Genomic DNA, 23,244 nt, shown 5'->3' with positions numbered 1-23,244 from the left:
GGGGGAGGGGGAGAGAGAGGGGGAGAGAGAGAGAGAGAGAGAGAGAGAGAGAGACAGACAGACAGACAGACAGACAGACAGACCTTGGGCTGGCAACCTTTCAACCTTAGCCTTTAGCTCTGGCTAACCTGAAAGCCTTGTTTCCCTGGGAGGGGCAAGAATGTAAGGGATTTCAGACTTTGCAGACTCTCCCAGGGAAGCAGGGCTTTCAGAACGCAGATAAATCTCAGTCTAAGGTTAGGGACTGAGTCGGATGCAAAAAGGAGTCAAAACTGGGTGGTAATCTTCCCCTTCCCCCCCGCAGTGCTTCACCAGAACTTTAAGGGATGGAAATGACCTTAGTGGCCATCCCACCAGCCAAGGCTCCTCATATCTGCAAGTACTTTCTGACTCTATTTCCTTCATGACTGAGTGATTGCAGGCTTTGCAGAGGGGGTTAAACAGACAGGAAATGGGACCAGGCCTGGGAGTCAGTAAAATTTGGGTTCAGATCTGGATTCTGAGTAGCTCCAACATTTCTGTGATTAAAAAAGGAGTCGGGGGGGGGGAGGAGGGGGGAAGGTGCAGGGAAGAAACAACTAACGACCAGGCAGTGACCCAGTCCTACGCCCCCATTTTACAGTGAAGGAAACTGAGGCCCAGAGAACTTCAGTGTCTTGTTCAGGTCATGCGGCTAGGAAGAAGCAAAGGTGGGATTCAAATCAACGCGCCCTCTAAAGTTCGATTGTACCCCAGAGGCGCGGTCTCAATGACAGGACCCTGAGCCCCGCCTCGACTTCTGGGCCTAGTCTTTTAAGAGCCTAGTCCTTTTAAGAGCCTACTCCTTTTCCCCTCCTCCCCCTGGTTGCCTACGCAGAACGCCAGGCTCCTGGACCTTTAAGAAGCTGTCCCGGTGGCGCCCTAGGCCCCACCCGACGGTTTAGGGAGGGGGGGAAAGGAGGGTGGAAAGGAGAACGAGTCTATTTTTAGCTTGGGGCCAGGTCACGTGATAGGAGTGACGTATCCGAATGTTGTTGTTGGTGGCGGCGGCGGCGAGCGGAGCCGGAGGAGCCGCCGCAAAGATGGAGGAGCCGTCGAGGAGGAGTCGCCGCCGTCGCTGCTGCTGCCGCTGCTCCCGCCGCCGCTGCTGCTGCCGCAGCTGCTGCCACCGCCCGAGGAGCCGGAGCTCCTGCTCCTGGGGGTAAGCGCGCTCTCTCCCTTGCCCTTCTCCCCACATCGCCACCCGGGGGAGCGAGGCAATTTCCACCCTCTTACCAGGTCGGCCTCCCACCCCCCCCCCGCACCACTCGCGCCCCCGGGCCCGAGCCGCGCTCAGCCCCCCCTCCCTCCCCTGCCCGGCCCCCCCTTTCCCTTCCAGTTCTTTCTCCTGCTCTCCTCCTCTGGCTGTCGGCTCCTCCCCATCCCTCCTGTCGGCGCGAGGCAGTCTGCCGGCGAGCCCGACCCTGGGGGGCGGGGAGAGGGACGAGGAGGGGAGGGGGGGGCTCCTCTTGGGGGGGCACCCCGCCCCGCCCTTCCGCAGCCGCCGCCCCTGCAGGTAAGGGAGGGGACCCCCCCCCCACGGCACCCCCACGTAGCTAGTACTCCAAGGGGAGGCTGCCAGACCGGCTGGCTGGCTTGCTACCCCTCCCCCCTTCCTCCCCTCCTCCCATCCCTTACAGCATCCTTTCCTCCCGGCTTGCATCTTCTCCCCCTTCCCAAGCAGGACAAACCTTTCTTGATAGACTATGGCGGGGAGGAAGAAGGGATCTTGCCGCCCCAGGAGTCTAATCTCAACTAAAAACAGTCTCAGTTCTGTGCTCCCTACGCTTGTGCATGAGTAACCTAGCCTAATTTCTGCCAATGTCCATTAGACGGTGAGCTCCTTGAGAGTAGGGACTGTCTTTTGCCTTTGTTTCTTTTAGTACCCCCAGCGTATTGAATGTTGATTAACTAACTGTTGCCCTCCCATTAGATTGAGAGCAGGGACTATCTTTTGTCTTTGATACCGAAGTACTTTGTCCAGTGCCTGGCACATAATAGGTTCGCTTAATAAATGTTTGACTGATTGTCCCCAGTGGCGCCCCCCCCCTTCCTCCTCTTCTTCAACTTGGGAAAAGGTACAGTCTTCCTTCTCACTTCCCATCCTGCCATTTCAGGGAGCTGGGATGAAATGTAGATACCTCCGCCAAGTCTGGATTGGGTAGTTTCAATCCTTGTATTCCCCTTGGTACTTTATCTCCTATCAGGAACCCAGATAATACCACTTGGCCCCATTGGTTGTATGTTCCTGCATTGTCTAAAGTTGGGGGGAGACAAGATAACTTTACTTCCAAAAGGCACAAGTAGCTCTACCAGTAGAAAGTAGCTAGTATAGTCCCTGCGGTGGTGTGGCTGAGGAGGTGGGTTTGAGGAGCTTTGTTTCGAGGAGGAGGCAACTGTGATTTAAGTGATGATACTTTCTGAAGGGAGGTAGTTAATGGTATCACTTCAGGGGAAGGGGGGAAGGGTATCAGGCTCTGGGTCTCATTTAGAGGTATTACTGTTCTCCCTTTCCCTATCCCATGCCCACCTTCTGAGGACCTGAAATTTGCTCTGGAGCATTCTGGGAAATCATAGGGCTGAGTAGGTGTGGTAGAGGTGTTGAGGAGGCAGAATCCAGCATGAGATGGGGCATAGGAGACTTTGAAATGGTAATTGTGAGGATCCTTGTAAGAAGGCCATTGCCTTCCTTATGTGCAGGTGTGGGATTAGAGGCCTCTGTAGAATGTGGGAGATAAGAGGATGGTATTCTTGGTGGACCCTGTCACCTTGGGCACCTTGAGGTGCCCTCAGGCTAGCAGAAAAAGAAAATGGTTGAAGGAGATGGAAGGGCATATTGTTGTGGTTGGTAAGAGGCCAGAAGAGTGGTATTGAGAAGGGAGTTATTAGGGGTTGAATTTATCTTCCCTTTCAGTGGCTTCCCACTCCCCTGTTAGAAATGGTTCAGGTAGTTTGAATCTGCTCAGCATCCATTCCTCCTCCCCTGTTTCCTTAAATGCATTAGCTTTGGGGGCAAGCTCAGCATCTCTGCTCATTGACCTACTCATTGGACCCACTTTTCCATGGAACTGGTTTGATTTGTCTGTGTACTTCAGCTGCTGACCCAGCTTGGGGAGATGGGAAGTTACCTTTGAATGGGTGGGGGGGGCTCACCTCTTTACTGTCACTTGAGGTGAATCATCACTGAGAACAAGGAAGCCCCAGTTTGGGGGGAGGGAACACTTTCCCTTAAGGAAAATGGATATACTCAGGTGGGAGTAGGAAGAAGTAGATTTCTCCTTAGGTCCTTGCCTCCTGGTATGTATGCCCCAGCCTCTAGTTCACCTTTTTGGTGGTCTTGGTAGGGGAAGAGGGAAAAAGGGAAGGGACCATGAGCTGTGTTGCTGCTGAGACAAAGGTTTGCTTTTCCTACCCAATGGGGGATTTGTTAGTTGTGCATTTAGAAAATGGGAAGGGGGGTGAGGTGAGGGTAATTCATGTGTGGATGGGGAGGGGGTTGAAGAAGGATGGGATGAGGAAGCTCAGTGCTGAAGTACCAGCTGCTCTTTAATAATTAATTCTTCCTACTCACATCCTTTTGAGGCGGGATGTCTGGAACACTGCAATGGGAGCAGCCAGCTTGGTAGAGGATACACTCCTAGCTGAGGGCTGGGGGGAGGGAGAGTCCTTGGTGGAGGGAAGAGACAGAAACAGAGATGGCAAGGGATGGGAGTGGGCAATTTCTGGCAGTTTTAGAGTCATGTTTCTCGATCACAAGTCATTCACTAAATAAAGCCTATGCTGGGTGTCTGTTGTAGCTGACTTTGACTAATTAAACTTTTGATGCTTTTTTCAATTTCTCCCCTCACAAATTGGTCATTATTGTTATTTTATTGTGCATCTCTGTTGGCACTAGGAAGAAGGTGAGGAGGAGAGGGTATATTCCAAGCAATTTTAGGGTAAAAAGATTCAGCCTTATCCCCTCCTCCTTCCCCCCCTCCCTTAACACCCCCCCCTTTTTTTTCTAGAAATAGCAACCTCCTCCATCTGGCCCATGCAGATGCCTGGATCTGCATTTCAGCAGACAAACAGAAATGAGCTTGTTGCAAAAATGAACTTGTCAGCCTGGTGCTTTCTTTTATCTTCTCCCCACTCCCCACACCCAAGAGGGGGAAGAATTGTGCCATATCAGTTCTAAATATCTTTGTTGATGTTCCCCATATTTTGATACAAGGCTCTGATCAATCCCAGTTATAGAGCAAGTGGAGGCCTGGGTACTATGGAGGGACAAGAAGGGTGTTTGTTATTGTCACAGGGCAGGAGAGGTCCACAGGTGCCCCTGGAATCAGGACATCTGGGATTATGGCTTTTTGAGGGTAATTTTGGGGTACCTATGGTAGAACACACATACAATCCAAGCCTTGGGGAGGTAGGAAGGTACCCCAGAGTGGGCAGAGGAGCATCTTGATTCTGGCTGTAGCTTTCTCAGTGCCATCCAGTGTTGGACTCAGGTGATTACCTTGTGTCTTTCTTTCCCTCTGTGAATTACCCCTCCTCATGGAGTACTTTGAAATCTTCCAAGGGCAGAGTCCTTAGCTGATGGCTTGGAAGGATAGGGAGGGGAAAGGGAAGAGGAACCTGTGCAACCTGATATTGGGTAGCAGGTCTAGTGATGGAGACCAGGGTAATAGACCTAGGGTTCTAGGAGCTTTCATTGGGAAAACATGTCTCCTCTGAAATTCAGGGTTTATTGTTTAAGGGGGAAAAAATCTCTATAGGACTAGATTTGAATTCAGAGTTACTGGTTCCTTATTTATCTGTAGATGGCTACTGTTTTCATTTTTCTGGTCTCCCCTTCCTACCTTCTCCTGGAGTTGTCATTGTATGTGTTGGGGCTTTATTCTGGAATCTCCTCTCTCTCTCTCTCTCTCTCTCTCTCTCTCTCTCTCTCTCTCTCTCTCTCTCTCTCTCTCTCTTTCTCCCCTTCTCCCTCCCTCCCTCCTTTCCTCCCTTTCTCTCTCTGTTTCTCTGTCTTTCTCCCTCTCCCCACCCTCCCCATTCCCTCTTCCTCAGGCCAGCCCAACAATTTGAAGGCTATTGCATGAATCTCTATTGCTGAGCTAGCCCCTCTGATGCCCATATGTTGGTGGAGTCTAGAGTTGAGGTTATATCAGGGAATATACTTATTCCTGGTTTGGATCTATAGTGGGAGGCAGGATTCTGGGGTTCTGTATATCCACTGATTTAAGACTCAGGAAGAGTTTCACCCCATCTGGGTTGGTTATCTGATTGTTGGGTTCCAAATGATTGGCTACTATGAGGGTGTAGCCTGGATCTTGTCTTTTCCCTTTACAGCAAAGGTTAGCATCATTTCCCCAGAAGAAGGGGTTTGAAACTAGCACAGGCCCTAACCATCAGGCTAGGCAGTCTTCCTATCCTTTCTTGCCTCACCCTAGACAGGAATCTTCACTTGATTCAGTGGTGAAAACTGCCTTGTTGCCCAAGCAAGTCTCTGGCCAGTGGCCCTTATTCATTATGGAGATTTGCTATTGAGTGATAAAGTGCTGTGTGTGGGAGGGGTCAGTACTTTACCATTTGTTAGTAAAGTAATAACAGTAATTTATATAGTGCTTTACAAGGTTACAAAGTGTTTTTATCATAACAGCCCCATGAGTTCCGTAGTGTAAATTTAGTCCTGATTTTACAGATGAGAAAACTGAGGAATAGAGAGGTAAAGTTGACTTGTTTGTGGTCATAGAACTATTAAGTAAGGACTTGGATCCAGTCTTCTGATGTAGAGGTTTAGAGCTCTTTGTGCTACACTATATTGCCTCAAACAAAGGGTGAAGAATGTGTGAGACACTTGGCTTATTTTTACAAAGCTGAGGAAACTGAGAAAAATATACCAAATGGGTATTTACTCTTACCAACACAATATGCCATTAGGATAGGGGGGTGATTTTAGTGTTGACTTGGGGGCAAAATTAGTCCTAAGGGAATCAATCCATCATCATTAGATAGAAATGGCTCAGGTTGAACTCTAGGGGATGGGAGTAAGAGGCTTAAGTTTGTTGATGGGAAGCTAGTTTCTGTGTCCCCTGTGGATGAGGAATGGTGCTCTATGGTACTGGGAGTAGAAATGGAAATAGGCCCATGCCTAGTTTATGGTAGCTCTGAGTGTTTAGCATCTCCTGTCTTTCTGTCTTCATGGCCTTTGGAGGTCTTTTTAATTGAGAGGGAGCCCTGGTATGTGAGGTGGCTGAGGATCGTGGGAATTTCTGAACTTGTGTTCCTCAGCCCATGGAGAAGGGTGTGAGCAAGACAGGCCGCCAGTCCCCATGTGGTCACAGGCTGTGCTACCTTCCCACACAGACCTCTGCCCGGGCATCACTAGCCCCACCTGCAGCATTCCTGGGCTCTTCCCCAACCCTTGCTTAGTCCTTTATCTCCTTTCCCCACTCATTCTGATAGCAGTTTGATTTGATGCCTTTGTCTATGCCTTTTCCTCATTATTCCTTTCCTAGATGCATTGTTATTTTTCCTTTAGCCTTAAGGACCCAGAACTCTTAAGGGAGTAAAGAGGGTGAGAATAGAGCAGGCTAGGTCTGAGATTCTTGTTCATGCAGTCTTAATCTGTGCACATTTGGGGTATCTCTTTGTTGTCCCCAGTGCTTCTTTCTCCACGTATATTTCACTTTAAGTACACTTTGAAAAGAAATCAGTAAGTTTTATTTTAAAATAACACTACTGAGAGGTAAAGGTTATCAAAAGAACGTAGTGAATTTATTTGCTTAGGTTTGGAGAATGAGGTTGGAACTTCCTGATTTATTCCTGAGTTATCTCTACAACTTTTCCTCTGCCACGACTTTAGCCTAATCTCTTTGCTTCTCACTGCCTCAGTTTCCCTGGTTTTGTACTATCTGCTTTTTTGTGGAGAAGGAATGTGACCAGGTCTGGGATGGGTTTGGGTGATCATTGGTGGGGGCCTGAGTACTAGCCAAGTTAGGAAAACCAAATTGTAGGTAACAGAAAACTCAGAGTATTATAAGACTGTTGCAATTATAGTTGCAATTATAAGACTATTGGCAATCAGTGGTAGCAGCATGTGTCTTGGTTGAGAAAGTGGTCTCCTTTTTGCCTTTGCCCCATTTTAATTTCAGGAAGTCATTTTATTTTATTTTTTTCTTTTTGGAGGGCAGTTGGGGTTAAGTAACTTGCCCAAGGTTACACAGCTATTTTTTTGTGTGTGGGTGTTAAGTGTCTGAGGCCAGAACCGAACTCGGGTCCTCCTGACTCCGGGCCGGCACTTTTACTCACTGTGCCACCTAGCTGCCCCAGGAAGTCATTTTAAAGACATGTTATACTTGTGTAATTTGTATATAGCTAAAGTTATGTACCTGTCATTGGGGTCAGTAGTTTCAGGTTCAGCATAAAATTTTTCAATCATAGAAAGATCTGTAGGGTTTATTTAGTCCAAACTCCTTATTTATTCTCCATATGAAGAAATTGACAGACAGGGGAAGTGATGTACTCAAGGCCAGATAGCTGCTTAGTAGAAGAGCTGGGGTTGGGAAGTATGGGGGAGAAAAATTGTTCCCAATCTGTCAATTCTATTGGAGCTTTCTACAGGTGAGCTGGGCCAGGTTCTCTGGCCTTTGGTTCCTGACTGGTGCTTGCCAGCATGACAGCCACCACATGGTAACCCTGCTCAGGGTGGAATCTAATTCCTTGGGCAGTCAGCAAGCATTTATTTGTCACCCACTATATGCCAAACTGTGCTAGGTGCTTACAAAAACACAGTTCCTGTCCTTTTGATGAGGGAAACAACATGTAAATAACTAGGTATATAGAAGATATATGGCAAGGAGATTGAAAGTAATTCCAGAGTGGAAGACACTACCAGCTGGGGGGACCCAATAGGGTCTCCTGCAGAAGGTGAAATTTGACCTGAGACTTGCTCTTACTACTCATTTAGTCTTTTCCAGCTGCTAATCTGGGTACCTGGCTCATCTAATCTCTTCTTTGTATCCAAAGATTGTTACCTACAATTGAATTTGTTTGGGGACAACTCTGATGAGAGTTTTCACTCATGTGCTTTTAGGGTACTGCATGATATAGGGTCAGACCTGAGTTCTAGTCCCTGATCTGCCACTAGCTTGCTTTGGGATTTGGGGCAAGACACTTCCCCTCTCTGGGCCTCAGTTTCCTCATCTGAAGATGAGGAAATTGAGCTAATTTCTCAGGTCTTTTTCAGACCTGACATTCTATGAGTCTGTTAACTGGGTGGAGGGTTGGCTAACCCCACCTTCATCTCTTCCACCAGGGATGCTACTCTGAGTGCCTGACTGCTTCACCCTGAAGGATGGCTTCGGACGGGCGGTAGAGTTGTAGAAGTCCTGGGCTCCGTCTGTCCATCTCTTTTGACACTTCTACAGCTCCCCATCCCTCCCCCCCCTTGCCCCAGCCACCAGCCCCTAGTGCCAGCTTCCCACGGGGCTTAGAGCCGGCATGAACTCTCCTAATGAGTCTGGTAAGAGGCTGTATTCCTTATAGGATGGTTGGGGTGGGGGTGGGGCTCTTAGGGTTATCCGTATCTTGTGGGATAGATTGATTTCTGAGCCAGGCTGAGCAGCTTTCATGGCCTTAGAGCCACAGGGTGACTGGGGTTTGGGTTGGGGAGAGGAATGATACATTAGGGAATGTAAAGGAAGGGGAACATAAGAATTTGACTGAATCGTAAATTTGACCATCTATATGATCAGGTTTTAGATATGGAACTGTCAATTAATTAGTGTAATCCCTGTCCAACTAAGGGTTACCAGTCCCTACCTTCAGTCTTGTTCTGGGGCGTGTGTGTGTGTGTGTGTGTGTGTGTGTCTGTCTCTGTCTCTCTGTCTGTCTGTCTGTCTCTGTCTCTCTAGAGTAGTATTCTTTCCCCCATGTCTAGCTACAGAGCCTAGCCAGAGCCCTGGACAGATCTGGAGAAGCTAGTGGACACTAACCACTACTAAACTCCTCTTCTCCCTCATCAAAATTCCTTCCCTACTCTAGCTTCCTGGAGATGTTGGATTCCTAATCTGGGGTCTATGTGACTGAGGTTTCCTGGTAGTCCCTGCCCCCACTCCAGATCACCATGTCTTGGCTGCTTTTACCTGTGGGAACCTGGGTGTGTCTGCATGTATCCGTGGGTCTGTGTGCATGTTTGTGGGTGTGTAGCCATGTGGTCTGGGCTGGTCCCCTAGAAGTTTCTCAGAAGGGTTATGTTTCATTGTGGTCAGAGTAATAACTGCAATCGTTCCTTGGCTGTCTCTTGTGCCTTCTGCAGAACTCTAAAGCTTTATAAGAATCTTATTCATCTTCTCCCTTGTTTCTCTTACTTCCTTCTCCCTATAGAGAATGGGGATTCCATTTCCTATGCGCCAGGCCTAGGTGTGAAGCCTCTTGCTTACAGTTTTGCAAAGAAAGGTTTAGGAATGAACCCCACAATCATTTTCCTTTTCCTTCCCCTGGTTTCATAGTTCTAATTTAGTCTAAAAAATGGAAAGTAAAGACTTCTGTCAGAGGCAGCCTGTAGGAAGGTGTTTAGAGGCTTTCATAGACTCAGGGAAAATGGCAGCATGTTGGTGGGATTCCATAAACTATTAGAGAGCTATGCCATGCAATGTTGGCTGTAGTAGGAGGCCACTTATGGTAGGGATGCAGTAGAGTCATTGGGACTAGAGGGAGCATGATATCTGCCTTCCTCTTCTGACCCCTGAGCACTAACTCCATGATAAGGAAGTTGTAGGCCTTGGGGTAGTAATTTTATTGGTGAGGGATGGAACTCCTCCATGTCTAACGTTTTTGACAGCCTTTTGGCTTTCTACCAAAACTTAACTCCTTGAATGTAAGGCTGATGGAATCAATCAGCTGGGGGTTCTAGTTATCTCTTTGGAGGTTCCTCCCTTCCTGGGTAGGGTTGGAGAAGATCTTTGAGTGGGATAAAGGCTCGGTCTCCTGGTAGGCAAGGGGAATGCCATTGTGGGAACTGTGAGGTTGAAGGCAGAATCTGTGAGAGGCCTCCCCAACGGGCAAAAAGTCTTAGTAAAATCTCCCTATAACTCCCACAAGAAGCTTTGCCTAGGTTAAAGTTTCTTTATGGTCCCTCGACAGCATTGGCATTGTGGCTGTGATTAATTGCTCTGGCCTAGCAGAGAATCTCCCTTTGTCTCTTCCTTTTGTGAAACCCTCACGGTTCGCTCTAACCAGGGTCTCCTCTGGCATTTTGTGGATAAGCCATTAATGTTCACTTTTTGACATGTCAGGGAATTCCAGGTCTCAGTTTCCTCAACTCTAAAGTAAGAAGAGTGGACTAGAGGATGTTGAAGGTCCCTTCCAGACCTGGCATTCTGTGGTTCTGTGATTTCATAGAAATAAAATGAGATCCTTCAGTTGTTTTAGTTTTCTCAGTGTCTCCTTTTCTGTCTGCCCCTCAATTTAGCAATTTACTAAGCAAATAAACAAGCATTTATTAAACATTTCCCATGTGCTAAAGATGCTAGGCACTAAATGACTCCTTTGTATAGGGTTTCCTGAAGAGTAATCAAGCAATCAACAGGTATTTATTGTCTACTCTTTTATCAGGCACTGAGGATTCAAAGACAAAATAAAACAACTCCTGCCCTCAAGAAGCTTATGTTCTATCAAGGGAGAGAACATGTCCATAGTCAAGATAAAATACAAGCCATTTTTGAGGAAGAGGTGCTGGTAGTTGAGAGGGTATAGAGGAAGAGGTATCCAGAGAGGCCTCATGGGAGATAGAATTTGAGTAGAGCTTTGAGTCAGAGCTGACCTTAATTGTGCCAGACATTTAGAAGGGGATAGGGATGGGGGATGGGCCATTAAAAGAGCAAACCATGACTTGACCCCTGTCTCGAGGAGTATATGACCTTTATAAAAGTCAGGTCTTTGTTGTACTTAGATCGAGACAGACTTTTAGGTTTTCTGTCTTAATTACCTCCCCAGAATATTTGAAAATAATCTTTTTACCTTTGGGCCCCAATGAAAACAGGGTCTCAACTCTTATTTCCCCACTTACTCTGTTTTCTGGGCTTGGCTGAGAGGCAGCAAATGAAGCCATACCTGCTTCTTTTGGAAGGCCCACTCCTTGATGTCACCCTCCCTTTGGGAGTACATCTGTGCCTCAGGCAGCCAGGGATCCAGGTTTAGGGCTCCTTTGACAATTTCAGCTGAGATTCTAAGGGTCAATACTGGCTTCCTTGCCTTACTGGTTTTGATCTCAAATACTAGCAAAGTTGAGAAACTTAGGGTCAGTGGAACTGAGTACTAACCTCAGGCTAGTTCCAACTTCTGCCCTTTCCCTCTGGCACTGCCCAGAGAGGGCAGGAGCCAGGCCTTTGTAATGTGAGTCAGCCCTAGAACTGGGAACTTGGGAAAGAAGTGGACATGGCTCTCTATGCCCTATGGAGGGGGAAGACAGGTGTCACGACAACACTTTGTGTTTATGCAGGAGCCTTCTACCCAAAATCCCTAAGGACTGCACACTTTCTCTCCTTCCTTCTCCCAAGAGTCAGGGAGGGAACAGCATTCACCTCTTCTTTTTTTGGTCAGCAAGAGAAACTGGGGCACGAAGGTGGGGTGGAGTAGAGAACCTAAGAGTCTGGCTTCCCTCAGGGGCGGCCAGGTAGCACAGTGAGTAGGAGCACCGTCTCCAGTGTTGAGAAGACCTGGAGATCGAATCCCGGGCTCAGACACTTAGCACCCACCCAGAAACACCTGGCTGTGTAACCTTGAGTAAGTTACTTAAACCCCAATTGCTTAGGGGCGGCCAGGTGGCTCAGCGAGTAAGAGCACCAGCTCCAGTGTTGGGATGACCTGGATCAAATCCGGGCTCAGATACTCAGCACCACACCCAGAAATAACTGGCCGTGTAACCTTGAGCAAGTTACTTAACCCCGATTGCTTTAAAAAAAAAAAAGAGTCTGGCTTCCCTGCCTCAGACTCTACTTATTAGACCTTGATGCCTGTCTTGGAAAAAGAAGCCAGCTGGATGGCAGAAGCAGAAAGTGGGTTGGCATTGTGGTTGAGCACAGGTCTGGGAACCTGGGCTCCTTATGTTGACTGTTAAGTTCCAGCGTTTTTCTGTGTTCATAGAAGATTAGAATATGCCTCAGTCTCCCTTTCCCTTCTCTAAGAAAGGTTCAGACCACAATATGTGTGTGTGGCTCCTGACCTTTTTAGTGAAACAAAATTGTGGTTTGATTACTTGCCCTTGAGGTTTAGGATGTGTTGCATACTGGTGTTCTTACCCTTCCTTAGTCCCATTCTCCCTCTCCTTCTTTCCCCCTGCAATTTTTTACCCCTGGAATTTGATTACTAAAATTCCTTGGAGAGCTAGGTTATGGATTGTTCCACTCTACATTCCAAAGTGGAGGGGCTGGTGGTACCATAACCCTAGATGAGGGGGACTAGAGCGAACTTGTTACTATCTGGGAGGGTGGAGCCAATATAGGCAGATTCTTGAATGGGAATGAGGAAGACTTATATGGTAAGAAAAAAAGATAAAAAAAAAAGATAAAACATCACACAGACGAGGGAAGGGGTGAAGTTAGACATCAAGAACTTCCAGCTTTCCTTTGAGATCCTGAAAAAATAAAAGAGCTTTGGGGCAGCTAGATGGCATAGTGAATAGAGTGCCAGCCCTGGAGTCAGAAGCACTTGAGTTCAAATTTGATCTCAGACACTTAACACACTTAACACTTACTAGCCATGTGACCTTGGGCTTAACCCCAATTGCCCCTCCAAAAAAAAAAAAGCTTTGTCCACTCAGATGTCTGAATTGGGTTAGATGTGCCCCCTGAAAGGAGGTAGAGGGAGAATGACTCTCAGGATCCTCGAAGCTTAAGGATCCAGGGAACTATAGTTGACTTAAGTAGGATCCACCTTTCCCTGAAATAAGAAGCACCAGGGGTGCTAGCCTCAGGCCTCTGGGTCCTACAGCTTTATTTAGTGGTCATGCGCTTGAGGGCATACCAGTGGCTTTTGCTAGAGCAGTCCTTCCCTCTTCAAAGTGGGAATTCTTTTACTCCTCACTGTTTGTAAGCTGGACAAGGTTGGAGTGGAATGCAGGTATGAGAACTGGGTGGCCTGGCATACCTTTGAAACTATGGAAACTGGTCCAACTCTTCTCTTCCCCACTCCCCTGTTGTAGTTAGGGATTCCCAGTTGGAAATTCCTTTTCTTTTGCATGCTACACCCAGCTCTTCCTTGCTTCAGAGGCTGGGCAGGGGATAGCCTGCCCTTCTGGTTGTTCCCAGCTTGGGTGGGTGGAGTCCTTGGGTGGGAGGCAGGATTCTTGTATTTAGGTCTTGCTGAGTGACCTGTAGTTAACTCTTACTTCTTCTGTGTTCCTCACATAGGGAGACATTATGCTGTCCTCCCTCTTGTCCATATACTGATTTATGTTAGGATAAACTTTGAAGGTAAGATATGGAAAATGGGCAGGGAAAGTTGAATTCTTGGTATCTTTTCCCTTTGTTTCTCTTTGATGTTGAGAGAAGCTTTTGATCATCTCTTCCTCTAAATCTGCAAAAGCCAAAGGGCAGAAGCAGCCTCCAGCTCATCTGGAAACCAGAGAAATTGACTTCTATCTCATAGAATTCCTTAGTTTTCTATCCTGATCTTCTTTTTCCATCCTCTATCCCAGCTCTATCCTAATGGCAATCAGGTGCTTTGAAATTTCTAGATAGTGAATTCTGGAGTAAGGGATTTATAGGCAGAACAGGGCAGGTGGGCCCTTGGGATTTCTCCTTTGTCCTTGGTTGGCCAGTTCCCCCTCCTGGCCCTTGACATGAGCATGAGGTCATCCTGTCCAGCAGAGAGGACGGGTGTCACTGGCCCTGTGCCCAAGGGGGGAGGGGGCTTAAAATAGCAACAGTGACATCAGGTAGGGGGAGGGGGCAGCCTAGAAATAATCTGGCTATTAAAGGGCTTCATTGAGGTCAGGGGGACAGACCCAGCATACTGGAAGACACAAATTGAGGAGAAGGGGTGGGTTGACAGGTACCCTTCCTGACCATGCCATCTCCACACCTGGCTAGTTAGGATATCTATCTATGATTGGCAGAGCAGCATAGTAGACTTTGTTCTGCCTGCTCCTTGCTCTGTTGGACCTTGCTAATGCTCCTAGCTAAAGCAGTGGACTCTCTGCCTGGGAACTTCTGAGCTATGTTTTTGGAGGGGAAACTGAGCCCTTTGAAGCCAGGCACATCAAGGGATCAAACCAAAGTATCCTGGCTATGTCATCTGGGTCCTTTCTTCGAGGTGAGGGAATAGATGGTGACTTTTGTCTTTTTCTGGATTGTTGCTAGAAGCACTAGAGCAAGTGAGTGGGTCCGTGCCCTCAGGTAATGGTAACCTGCCAACTTGAATGCCTTCCTTGGGATAAGGACCTTGGGATGAGTTGGGGTGATGGTGCTGAGATACTGTTCCAGAAGAGGACCCTGTGAGGAGCTAGAGAAGATAACCCTATCTTCCCTGGGATTCTCATCAGCTCCCTTCCCTTCCCCCTTCCTTCTTGAATGGCTTAGGGAGGGGAGGAGGAGCCACTGAGCCCTGAAGAGCAATGAAAACCAAACACATCTAACCCAGTCAGTCTCCCAGCTGTTGGAAATGAGAGTGGTTGTTCCAGATGTTCCATGCAACCTCCAGGGGAAGCCTCTTCTTCCTGAGCTGAGCTGGCCTGGCCCTGCCTGCTACCCTTTCTCCAGGCTTTTCCGGTTCTCTTACCTGTTCCATCTGGAGGGGTTTGGGTAAAAGAAAAGTGGTAGAAGATCAAGTCTGGCTTCTTTGTCTACGGCGTCACTCCCACCCAGAGAGCCAGACAGGGAGCCAGACTTGCATAGACACACTCCACACAGCCATCACTTCTTCCTGTTCCTTTCCCCATCTCCAGCCCACCCTCCCAGCCAAGCTCTTTGTGGCCTTAGCCTTCGGCACAAGGCCCTCCCCCCTCCCCCCATTTGGTGCTTCCTCCCAGAGTGGAACGCCTCCCTTCCCCCTCCCCCCTTGGGGCCTCCGCCAAGCCCAGGCTCCTGGCAGCCGGCCTGAGGCTCCCTGAGCATGCTCCACCTATTTATAGCTTGGGCCCTCCCCCCATTGCTATTTCAGTCTTCTGCCAGCTGCTGGCTCATTTGGGAAGGAGCGGGGGGAGCTGGGCCCAGAGCTGTCACCCAGGGACTGGGCATGCAGAGATCCCAGCCCCTGAGCTCCCCTCCTTGCCCCTGAGCTCTTGGCTCTCCAGCCTGTGATATTCCTGTTCTCCAGACCTGGGAGTGACTGACTGTTCCCTGCATTTCTCTCTCCCAGATCCATTCCCAGAGTCTGAAAAAGGGCTCGATAGGCTAGGCGGGTTGATTGCTAGTTTTGAGTTAGGCTGGCAGGATCTGGAGCCTCCTGACTTCTACCAGCTTGTGCCCAGGCTGGATGTGGTGAAGGAGCTGGAGGACCAAGGGAGTTGTGGAGCAGTGAGGGCCTTAGTTTGGTCCGTCTTCTGACCCACTGCTTCCCCCTCCCCACAACCTTGGCATGCTGTTGATGTCCAAGGCCCAAGGGATGGTCAAGATGCTGCAGACCATATATGAGACGGAATCCTGTTTCTCTTCAGATGGGATGTCGGGCCGCGAGCAGTCCTTGGAAATCCTGTCTCGGACTCCTCTCCACAGCATCCCTGTGGCAGGTAAGCTCCATAGCTTGCTCAGCTATCTTGTCATTCCAGGCAGGTAGCATAGGCTTGTGGTTCTGACCTTGGGGAGAGTACCTCCTGGACCTCATTTTCTTCTTGGCAGACATTTGGGTGAAGGGTTCTAGGGTCCTGTAAGCCATAGTTTCTCCTGGATTTGGTTTCCCTTCTTGGTGTTTGTTGGGGTCTTCCAGCAGCTCACTGTTTTTATGCCCCAGTGCAAGAGGGTTAGGGGAACACAAATGCAAAGAACCCTGGATTTGGGTTCAAATCCTGGTTCTGGCACTGATTGATTAGCTGGGGTATCTTGGGCAGTCCCTTAAGTTCTCTGAGCTTCAGCTTCCTCAGCTGTAAAATGAGGATGACATTTGCACTGGCTACTTCACAGAGTTATTATGAGGAAAGCCTTAAAGCACTTATATAAATACAAGTTGTTGTTATTCCCTGATCTGTTCCCTTCCCCACCGCCTTCCAGGGTCTATAGTATCCTGGGGGAGACTGGATCACTGGAAGAGCTCAGGCCCAGTTGGCACCATCCTCTAGTAGGTTGCCCTTTCCCCTGGGATTGCAAGAGAGAGTGAGTGAGAGTGTTAGTTTGTGTTTTGGGAAAATGAGAAGAAATGCTCCCAGTTACTGTCTCTTAGCTCTTCTGTAGATGGGTACAGGTGAGCATATAGTGTGTCTGGCATCTGGCAGGGGGAGGAGACTGAGCAGTATAGGAGTCAAGTGAGAGAACTGGCATCCAGGGCTCTCGTGCTCTGTGTTGGGTCAGCTTCAGACTCAGGATGCTGCTGTTGCTAGTTTCTTCCATCTTCAGTTTCTTTCTCTTTAGGGACCAGAGAATAAAATCATTATTCTCTGCTGATTACACATGTGTCTATGTGGAGGGATTTCATAGATAGCTCTACCATCTAAGTACATTTTAGCAACAGGAAATTATTTTGTCTTTGGTTCTAATCACTCCCTCCCCCACTCTTAGGTACCGGTTGGCAGTATCTGGGGCCTCCCTGGCACAGCCCTCCTACCAGTCCGGCACCACAAGATGCTTCCTCCAGGGAGCGGCTTTCCTGGCAAAATGCCTACCCCACCCCTCCTGGCAGTGGCTTGGCACTCAGGAGTATATGTGTGGGGGATTGGGGGGAGGGAGAGTATCCTTGTTTCTGGATGTATGTATTTTGAGAGGAACATCCCTAATCACAAGAAAGATGGGAAGAACCTGTGCATATATGACTGGCATTGAGTTGTTGGGAAGAATGCCTAGAAGAGGGAAGCATGGGGCCTTGGGATTTCTTTGTTGTGGAGTGTAGGAGAGAGGACTTAATGCATGGGGAGTTATTGGGGAAAAGTCAGGGCACAAAACTGCCATCTGCCTAGATAAGGAAGCCCACATGGCCCTAATTGGGAGCCCTGAAATTCCAGATGTTACTATCCCTGATTCTGGTAAGTGCAGCTGGGCGTATGGGGATTTATCTACTGCTGGCTACCTAGTAGGCTTCTCTAAAGTTCTCTGTTCTAGAAGCATCCTTTTAAGACCTTGCTCCTGCAGGTAAAGGGTCTGACCACAGAGATCACTTGGTCTAGAGCAGTCTACTCTGATGTCTTTGCTGCTGTGTCTTCCTTACCTTGCCATCTAGAGAGAGGCAGCCAAACCAGATAACCTCTCCAAGTCTCCTTCCCTCAGCCTGTCCTGGGCCATTTAGAAGGTCAGACCCTATGCATTTTTACATCCTCAGTTTCCTAGAAAATCCTCTCAGTATTGGCCCTGTTTCCCTTCTCCTTGAAGTTGCCTGTCCAACCCAGCCCCCTATTCCTAGTTCTGGTACCTTAGTTAACTCCATTTCTCCTGGCTCCTTAAAAGTGTGGTCCATGTGTTTGCAGTCCAGAGGTGTGAGTCACCTCAGCAGCCCAGGGAGAGGGTTAAGAATGTTCCCCCTGCAAGGCTCTGGTGTTGTTGCTGTGACGTGGGCTGGGGACGGATATAGGACTAGAGCTTGGTTTTTTTTTTTTTTGGACTCTGGAATGTAAACAGATGTTTCAAATAGAAACGCTTTAACCTTCAGGTTTGAAAAAAAGACTCCCCTCCAGATAAACATGGATCTGCAAGAGCCTGTTGTTCTCTTCCCTCTCCCACCAAGCCCCCTTCTTTTTCCCTTCCTCCTGCCCCCCAGATCCCTCTGTGTGCCTCGATGAGCAAAAGGCCTGATTTGAAAGAGGTTGGGGAGCTTTACTGGGACAGCCTCTTCAGGACTTTCCCTTTCCTTACCTTTTTGAAATGATAGCTTTTTCTGTCTTCCCAGGCTTTTCAGAGCTGGCTGTCTGTTAACTTCCCCCCTAGGCAGCAGGACTTTTGATTCTAGCTCACTGACCTTGATCGATTCTACAGGTTTTTGTTTTTTTTGTCTGCTTGCCCCATTAGAGAGAGAGAGGAATCATAACCTGGTTTCTGACTTGAGCCTCAGATGGATGGGGAAGGCAGGAAGAGGCCCTTCCCGATGTATAGTCAGAATGGGGTGGGGGGAAGAACAAAGTTTTCAAGTGCTGGCTGAAAGTCAGATGGACTTTCTGCTATTCCTATTTGGGGCATGGCATCCTAGTTGTAGCCTCTGGACAAAGTCAGGACAAGGGATTTGTACACCCTAGGCAAGGTTTCAAAATTGTACATAGCAGATGTTTCCGTCTTCTCCCAGTACTACCATCAGGGAAATTATAAGTACAATTTAACCTCTTAAAATAGTACTTGCATTGCTGTCCTCCAGAGACTTTGAGCCTTCTCTCTCTCTCATGTAACTTGTCAATAAATAAATACCTACATGCCATAGATTTTTTACAGCACTTAATGATATGTGCATTTAGAAACATTTAATATATAGGTATCCCTTGTTGTGCTCTCCCTGCCTATTGAATTCTAGTTGCCTACTTTGCCTGTCCCTGGTCCTACTTCTGCTAATGTCAGTAAGATGACTTCATCTCACTGGACAGAGATATTTCTTTGTTCCACAGCAGGTAGTTTATCGTAATAGTAATCACTGCTCTGAACCTGGAGTTCCTAGTATATATTCACATCTTAGCTTTGGGACCAGTGGATCAGTTATCGCCAAGAGAGTCAACCTAGGGCAGTGGGTATGTTTAAGATCTAAGAATTGTATGTTGTTTCTGAGGTCTAACCCAAACCCACATTGGGTTTGGAGTTTCTTCTCTCCTCTGTGGCTCTCAGTTTCTCCCTCTCTGTACTGGGGGCAGTACCAGCCCTCTTGGTTTTGAGAAATGTAGGGAGGCATGATATATTATTGTAAAAGGGGACTGGTGATATTAAAATACAGGTGTCTATGAAAGTGTGCCATGGCCTATGAAGGAAGAAGGCATGACATCTTACTGCCTTCTCCCCACAGTTTAAGTGTGAATTGTGCTTACCCTTATTGAGTGAATACCCAGGAGGGGAAGGGTATTATATGTACATATGGGAACCCAGAGCATTGGAAAATGTTAGTTGAAATCCCCTGGGCTACTGGTCTTCTGTGGGTTCCTTGAAAATTCTGTGTGTGTGTGTGTGTGTGTGTGTGTGAGAGAGAGAGAGAGAGAGAGAGAGAGAGAGAGAGAGAGCGCGAACGGCAAGGGTAGTAGAGAATAAATATTACATGTTAGTTTATTAGAAAGATTTTGCTTTGTATTTACAAATACTCAGTCATCACTTGGGCTTGGTAAAGACTTTCGTCTTCTACTGGAAGCTTCTGTTCAGGGGCTCTGCCCCTGAGGGACTGATCCAAGAAGGAAGCTGTGCACCAACACTTTACCCTCCCACCCCCAATCCCAGTAACCTCCTCCTGTGTTTGTAGCTCTCAGCTGTTCCCTTCCCAGCTTGGCAGCTGCCAAACCGGAAATCAGATTAGCTGTGTCCACACAGCTGGAACAGCTGTCTGGTCACTAGTAAAAGACAGTGGGGGCAGCCTGGGGTCACTATGCTGGCAATGTGGAGTAGGGACTGAGGCAGGATGGGGGGGAGAGGTTGCAGAGATCATCCTACCAAGGTGGTGACACCAACAGTTTATGGTGGGTGACATTAGTGGAACTGGATAGTACTAAAGTGCATTGGGTTAGAATCCCCTGAGGGTTTAGGGAGAACTATTCTTTGTTGTCCGTGGAGGAGGATAGGGAAGGAACAGTGTAACCTCAACTCAAAAGTAGGTAGCATTCTTAAGGCCTGGATTATTGGAATTATATAGGTGTCTAGAAACTAGCAGTATTGAGCAGCAGGGGGAAGGGGAGATAGGATCAGTCTAGGCAGCTGGTTGGGCAACGTTTACAGGAAAGTAATCCACAGTATTAGCATAACTAGCTGGAGGTATGGCCTGGGATTATAATGTATATAACTTTTGATCCACTGGTATAGAGAGTAATTTCTAGTAACATAGCTATAAACTTACAATGGTTAATGATCCTTTAATATCTGGGTCTAGGTTTTAAACTAATAATTATTTTAATTTGCATAGATTTATAATTATATAACTCTGTAGGGTTTATATAGCTTTCTTCACAACAACCCTGTGAAGTAGGTAATGCAAGTGTTATTATCCCCATATTACACATGGGGAAACTGAGACTCAGAGAAGTTAGGTGACTCATCACAACTAATGTTGAGCCAGGGTGCAAACTGAAGTGTCCTGGCTACATGTTGAGCACTTTCCCCATTATGCCATGATGCCTGTTAGCCTTTATGTTTAAATGTTCCTTGAACTGAGACAGGGAAGGTGACCCCTTAATTCATGGCTCTCTTGTCCACAGTATCTTCTGCTCCAGGTTGGGAAAGCCTATGTTCTCTTCTTTCTTTTTTCCATCCTTTCAAATTTTCCCTCCAAATCCATATACAAGATTATGAGGGAAGAGGAGGTCCCTCCAATCTGGTCTTCCCTCTTCTCTGGTCTCCAGCTCCATCTGATTGGGAGCTGCCTAAATTGTTCTGAATTTGCTTTCTGATTTGGAATCCCTGCATCCTTAAAGCTAAAATCATTCCCTTCTTTCTCTTGCACTGGGAAATTCCTTCATCATTTTATTCTTTAGATTAGTTTTACTTTCCTCTTTGCTGGAGAAAAGGGAGATTCTAGGTCTCCCAAAGTTCTTTTCACTGGTACCATCTTTCCCCGATAATAAGACCTATCCCAAAAATAAGCCCTCCCCTTACTGTATAAGATTCCTCTAAAATAAGCCCTCCCCCGAAAATAAGCCCTATTGAGATTGCTACTGTAATGAAAGTGATCCCCTGTGCTACACACTACATTACGGTACCCTCTATATGCACTGTCACCCCCCCTTCCCCCCATGAAACGCACGCCGCACTCCGAGCTGCATCCAATCAGAGCTGCAGCAGTGAGCGCGTCATCCTGTTCTTCCCCAGTGATTTGCTTGTAATCACTGTAATTACAATTTGCTTGTAATCACCAAATTGCTGTCAATGTTCATTAAAATAAGCCCTCCCCTGAAAATAAGCCCTCTGGGGTTTTTCTGTCCAAAAAAAATTAATAAGACAGTGTCTTATTATCAGGGAAACACGGTACATGAGGAGCATTTGTGATCCAGTTGCCATGAAGGGTACAATGGTACAGTCCCAGAGCACCTGCTTTGGCATCTTAGCTCTGTCATTGCTTGCATGACTATAGGTAGATCCTCAACCTTTTCTAAGCCTGGGCCTCAGTTTCTTCATCTGTAAAGTAAGGGGATTGGATTAGGTGATCTTCCAGCTCTATAGGAGTTGATTACAGTAGGATTGAGTGAGATTGTTGGAGGTGTCATAGAGGAATAAATGAGGAATCAGTGCTGTAATAGGGAGCCAAGCAGTGGTGCTCAGAGATGCCATGGCTTCTAATATTGGAGTGGCTGAAGATGGGGGAGGTCCCCACTAGTCTGGGCTGGTGGGGGAGGGGAAAGGAACAGTCCTGAAGGAAGCAGGATCAGTGCCTTAGAGGAAGTAGTAGGGCTTTTGAAAACAGCTTCTTTCCTTGCTTTGCCTCCAGCCCCCTTCTCTCTTGAACCCTTACATCTATCTGAGGGAAATAGATTCAGTTTGCAGTAAAGCTTCTTGATCCTTGTTTAGTCAGAGGGTCATAGACTCAGAGCTAGTTCTCCAGTCCAGCCCCCTTATTTCATAGGTGACGATGCTGAAGCTCAGAAGCTGAATGTTTTCCCTTGGAGATACATTTAGTGAGTGAGTGGTAGGACTGTTCCCTTAAGCAGAAACAGATAGTGGAAAAAATAATTTTACTGCATAGGGGATGGGTTAGTGTTTTGTTTTGTTTTTTTTTCATCTAGGAAACTCAAACCAGTGTTCTTGGTTCTACACTTTCCCCTCGTAACCTTCCTTGATTCAGGAAAGGTCCATACTTTTCATTTTCCAGACAACCGAGGCAGCTTGTGCCATGTTGTTTAGATGATGCTGCCACTTCAGCCTGGCAAGAGAAACTCTTGGGAGATTGCTACTTGTTGGGGGCCCTTTTCTTTGGCTTGTCACCAGCTCCCTTTTCTTTGAAAGTTCCCATCTCCCTGCATGGTCCCACTTAAGAGCAGACTGCTTCTCTTTAACCAAGTTGCCTGTCTCTGAATCTGGTGTGGGGTAAGTTGTAGCATTGCTGTAGTGTGGCATGGTGGAGAGCAGCCCACATCATGGAGTAGAAAGCAGTGATTTCATGGCAGTGGATCCAGGTGGGAATGCTGGCTCACCTGTTCTCCAGCTGTGAATGTGGACAGGTTCCTTATCTCTGGGTCTTAGTTTATTCATCTGTAAAATAAAGCTTAGACTAGATAATCTCTAAGATTCCTTCTAACTCTAAATAGGTCATCAATCAGGTATTAAGCAGCACCTGTGTCCCAAGTACTATACGAGGTGCTGGGGACCAACAAAAATCAAAGCAGACCTAAGGGCTATATTCTGTCCATGTACAGGACAAACAGTGACAACCATATCATGCTCTACCCTGTATTCTAGGCCTGTATCTGTCATTTGAAGTCACATAGCTTTTCTGGATCTCAGTTTCCTCATCGGTAAATAAACTATCTCAGAGGGTCTCCCCTGCCAGCTGTAAGATTCTAAGTCTCCTTTCAAGTTAGTCAAGATCTGGTAGTTATTGCCAGGGGGTTAATTTTCTGTGAACCTAGTTTTTCACACACTACAGAACAGTCTGTTGTATTCTTATTACCCTGTTCTCTACTTCCCTCTAGTGCTTACGCTTCCCAACCCTCCCTGCCCCCTAGTCCCACTAACTCCAAGCTTTTGTGGCTGCTGGCTCTCTGGAACTGGGTATTTTTAGAACCAGGTGCTAAGCTGATTAATGCTTCCACACTGACCCTTGTTCTTTGCCAATTCACTCCCTAGTCTACTTCTGACCAATAATGGGTCATAAGGTTTCAAGGGTTGGTGGTGACGTATCCTGAAAGAGGATCTAAGGCCAGGATACCTTGGTTTATTGTGCTTACAGGGAGAAGAGAAGACTTTGGCCTTGCTTAGGCAGAGGTCCATTTTG

General features: G+C 47.4%; 1 protein-coding gene and 1 long non-coding RNA gene across 10 annotated transcripts in view; one reads left to right on the top strand and one right to left on the bottom strand.

Moving 5' to 3' along the window:
* Nucleotides 1–989: 989 nt before the first annotated feature.
* HDAC5 (histone deacetylase 5) overlaps nucleotides 990–23,244 on the top strand; it is a 39,308-nt gene continuing 17,053 nt past the window's right edge. For 3 of the 9 annotated variants that reach the window (XM_069064432.1, XM_069064427.1, XM_069064426.1), the window contains exons 1-3: nucleotides 990–1,180; nucleotides 8,321–8,527; nucleotides 15,662–15,733. In XM_069064432.1, the coding sequence (XP_068920533.1) occupies nucleotides 8,506–8,527; nucleotides 15,662–15,733 (94 nt within the window). In that variant the 5' untranslated portion in view covers nucleotides 990–1,180; nucleotides 8,321–8,505. Of the gene's footprint in view, nucleotides 1,181–8,320; nucleotides 8,528–15,171; nucleotides 15,734–23,244 lie in introns of those variants that run through there. The other 6 variants (XM_069064430.1, XM_069064429.1, XM_069064424.1 and 3 more) reach the window with 4 other exon arrangements.
* Nucleotides 12,217–14,988, bottom strand: LOC138143194 (uncharacterized). Its single transcript, XR_011163636.1, has 2 exons — nucleotides 14,785–14,988; nucleotides 12,217–13,581 (listed from the first exon to the last, which is right to left on the bottom strand). It is a non-coding gene; the product is annotated as an uncharacterized lncRNA (long non-coding RNA).

Source organism: Petaurus breviceps, unplaced genomic scaffold, assembly GCF_028583685.1.
Source record: "Petaurus breviceps papuanus isolate PSGF00001 unplaced genomic scaffold, PetGlider_PUasm1.0 90630, whole genome shotgun sequence".
In the NCBI taxonomy this organism is placed as follows: domain Eukaryota; kingdom Metazoa; phylum Chordata; class Mammalia; order Diprotodontia; family Petauridae; genus Petaurus; species Petaurus breviceps.
This window is presented reverse-complemented; position numbering and strand designations above follow the sequence as displayed.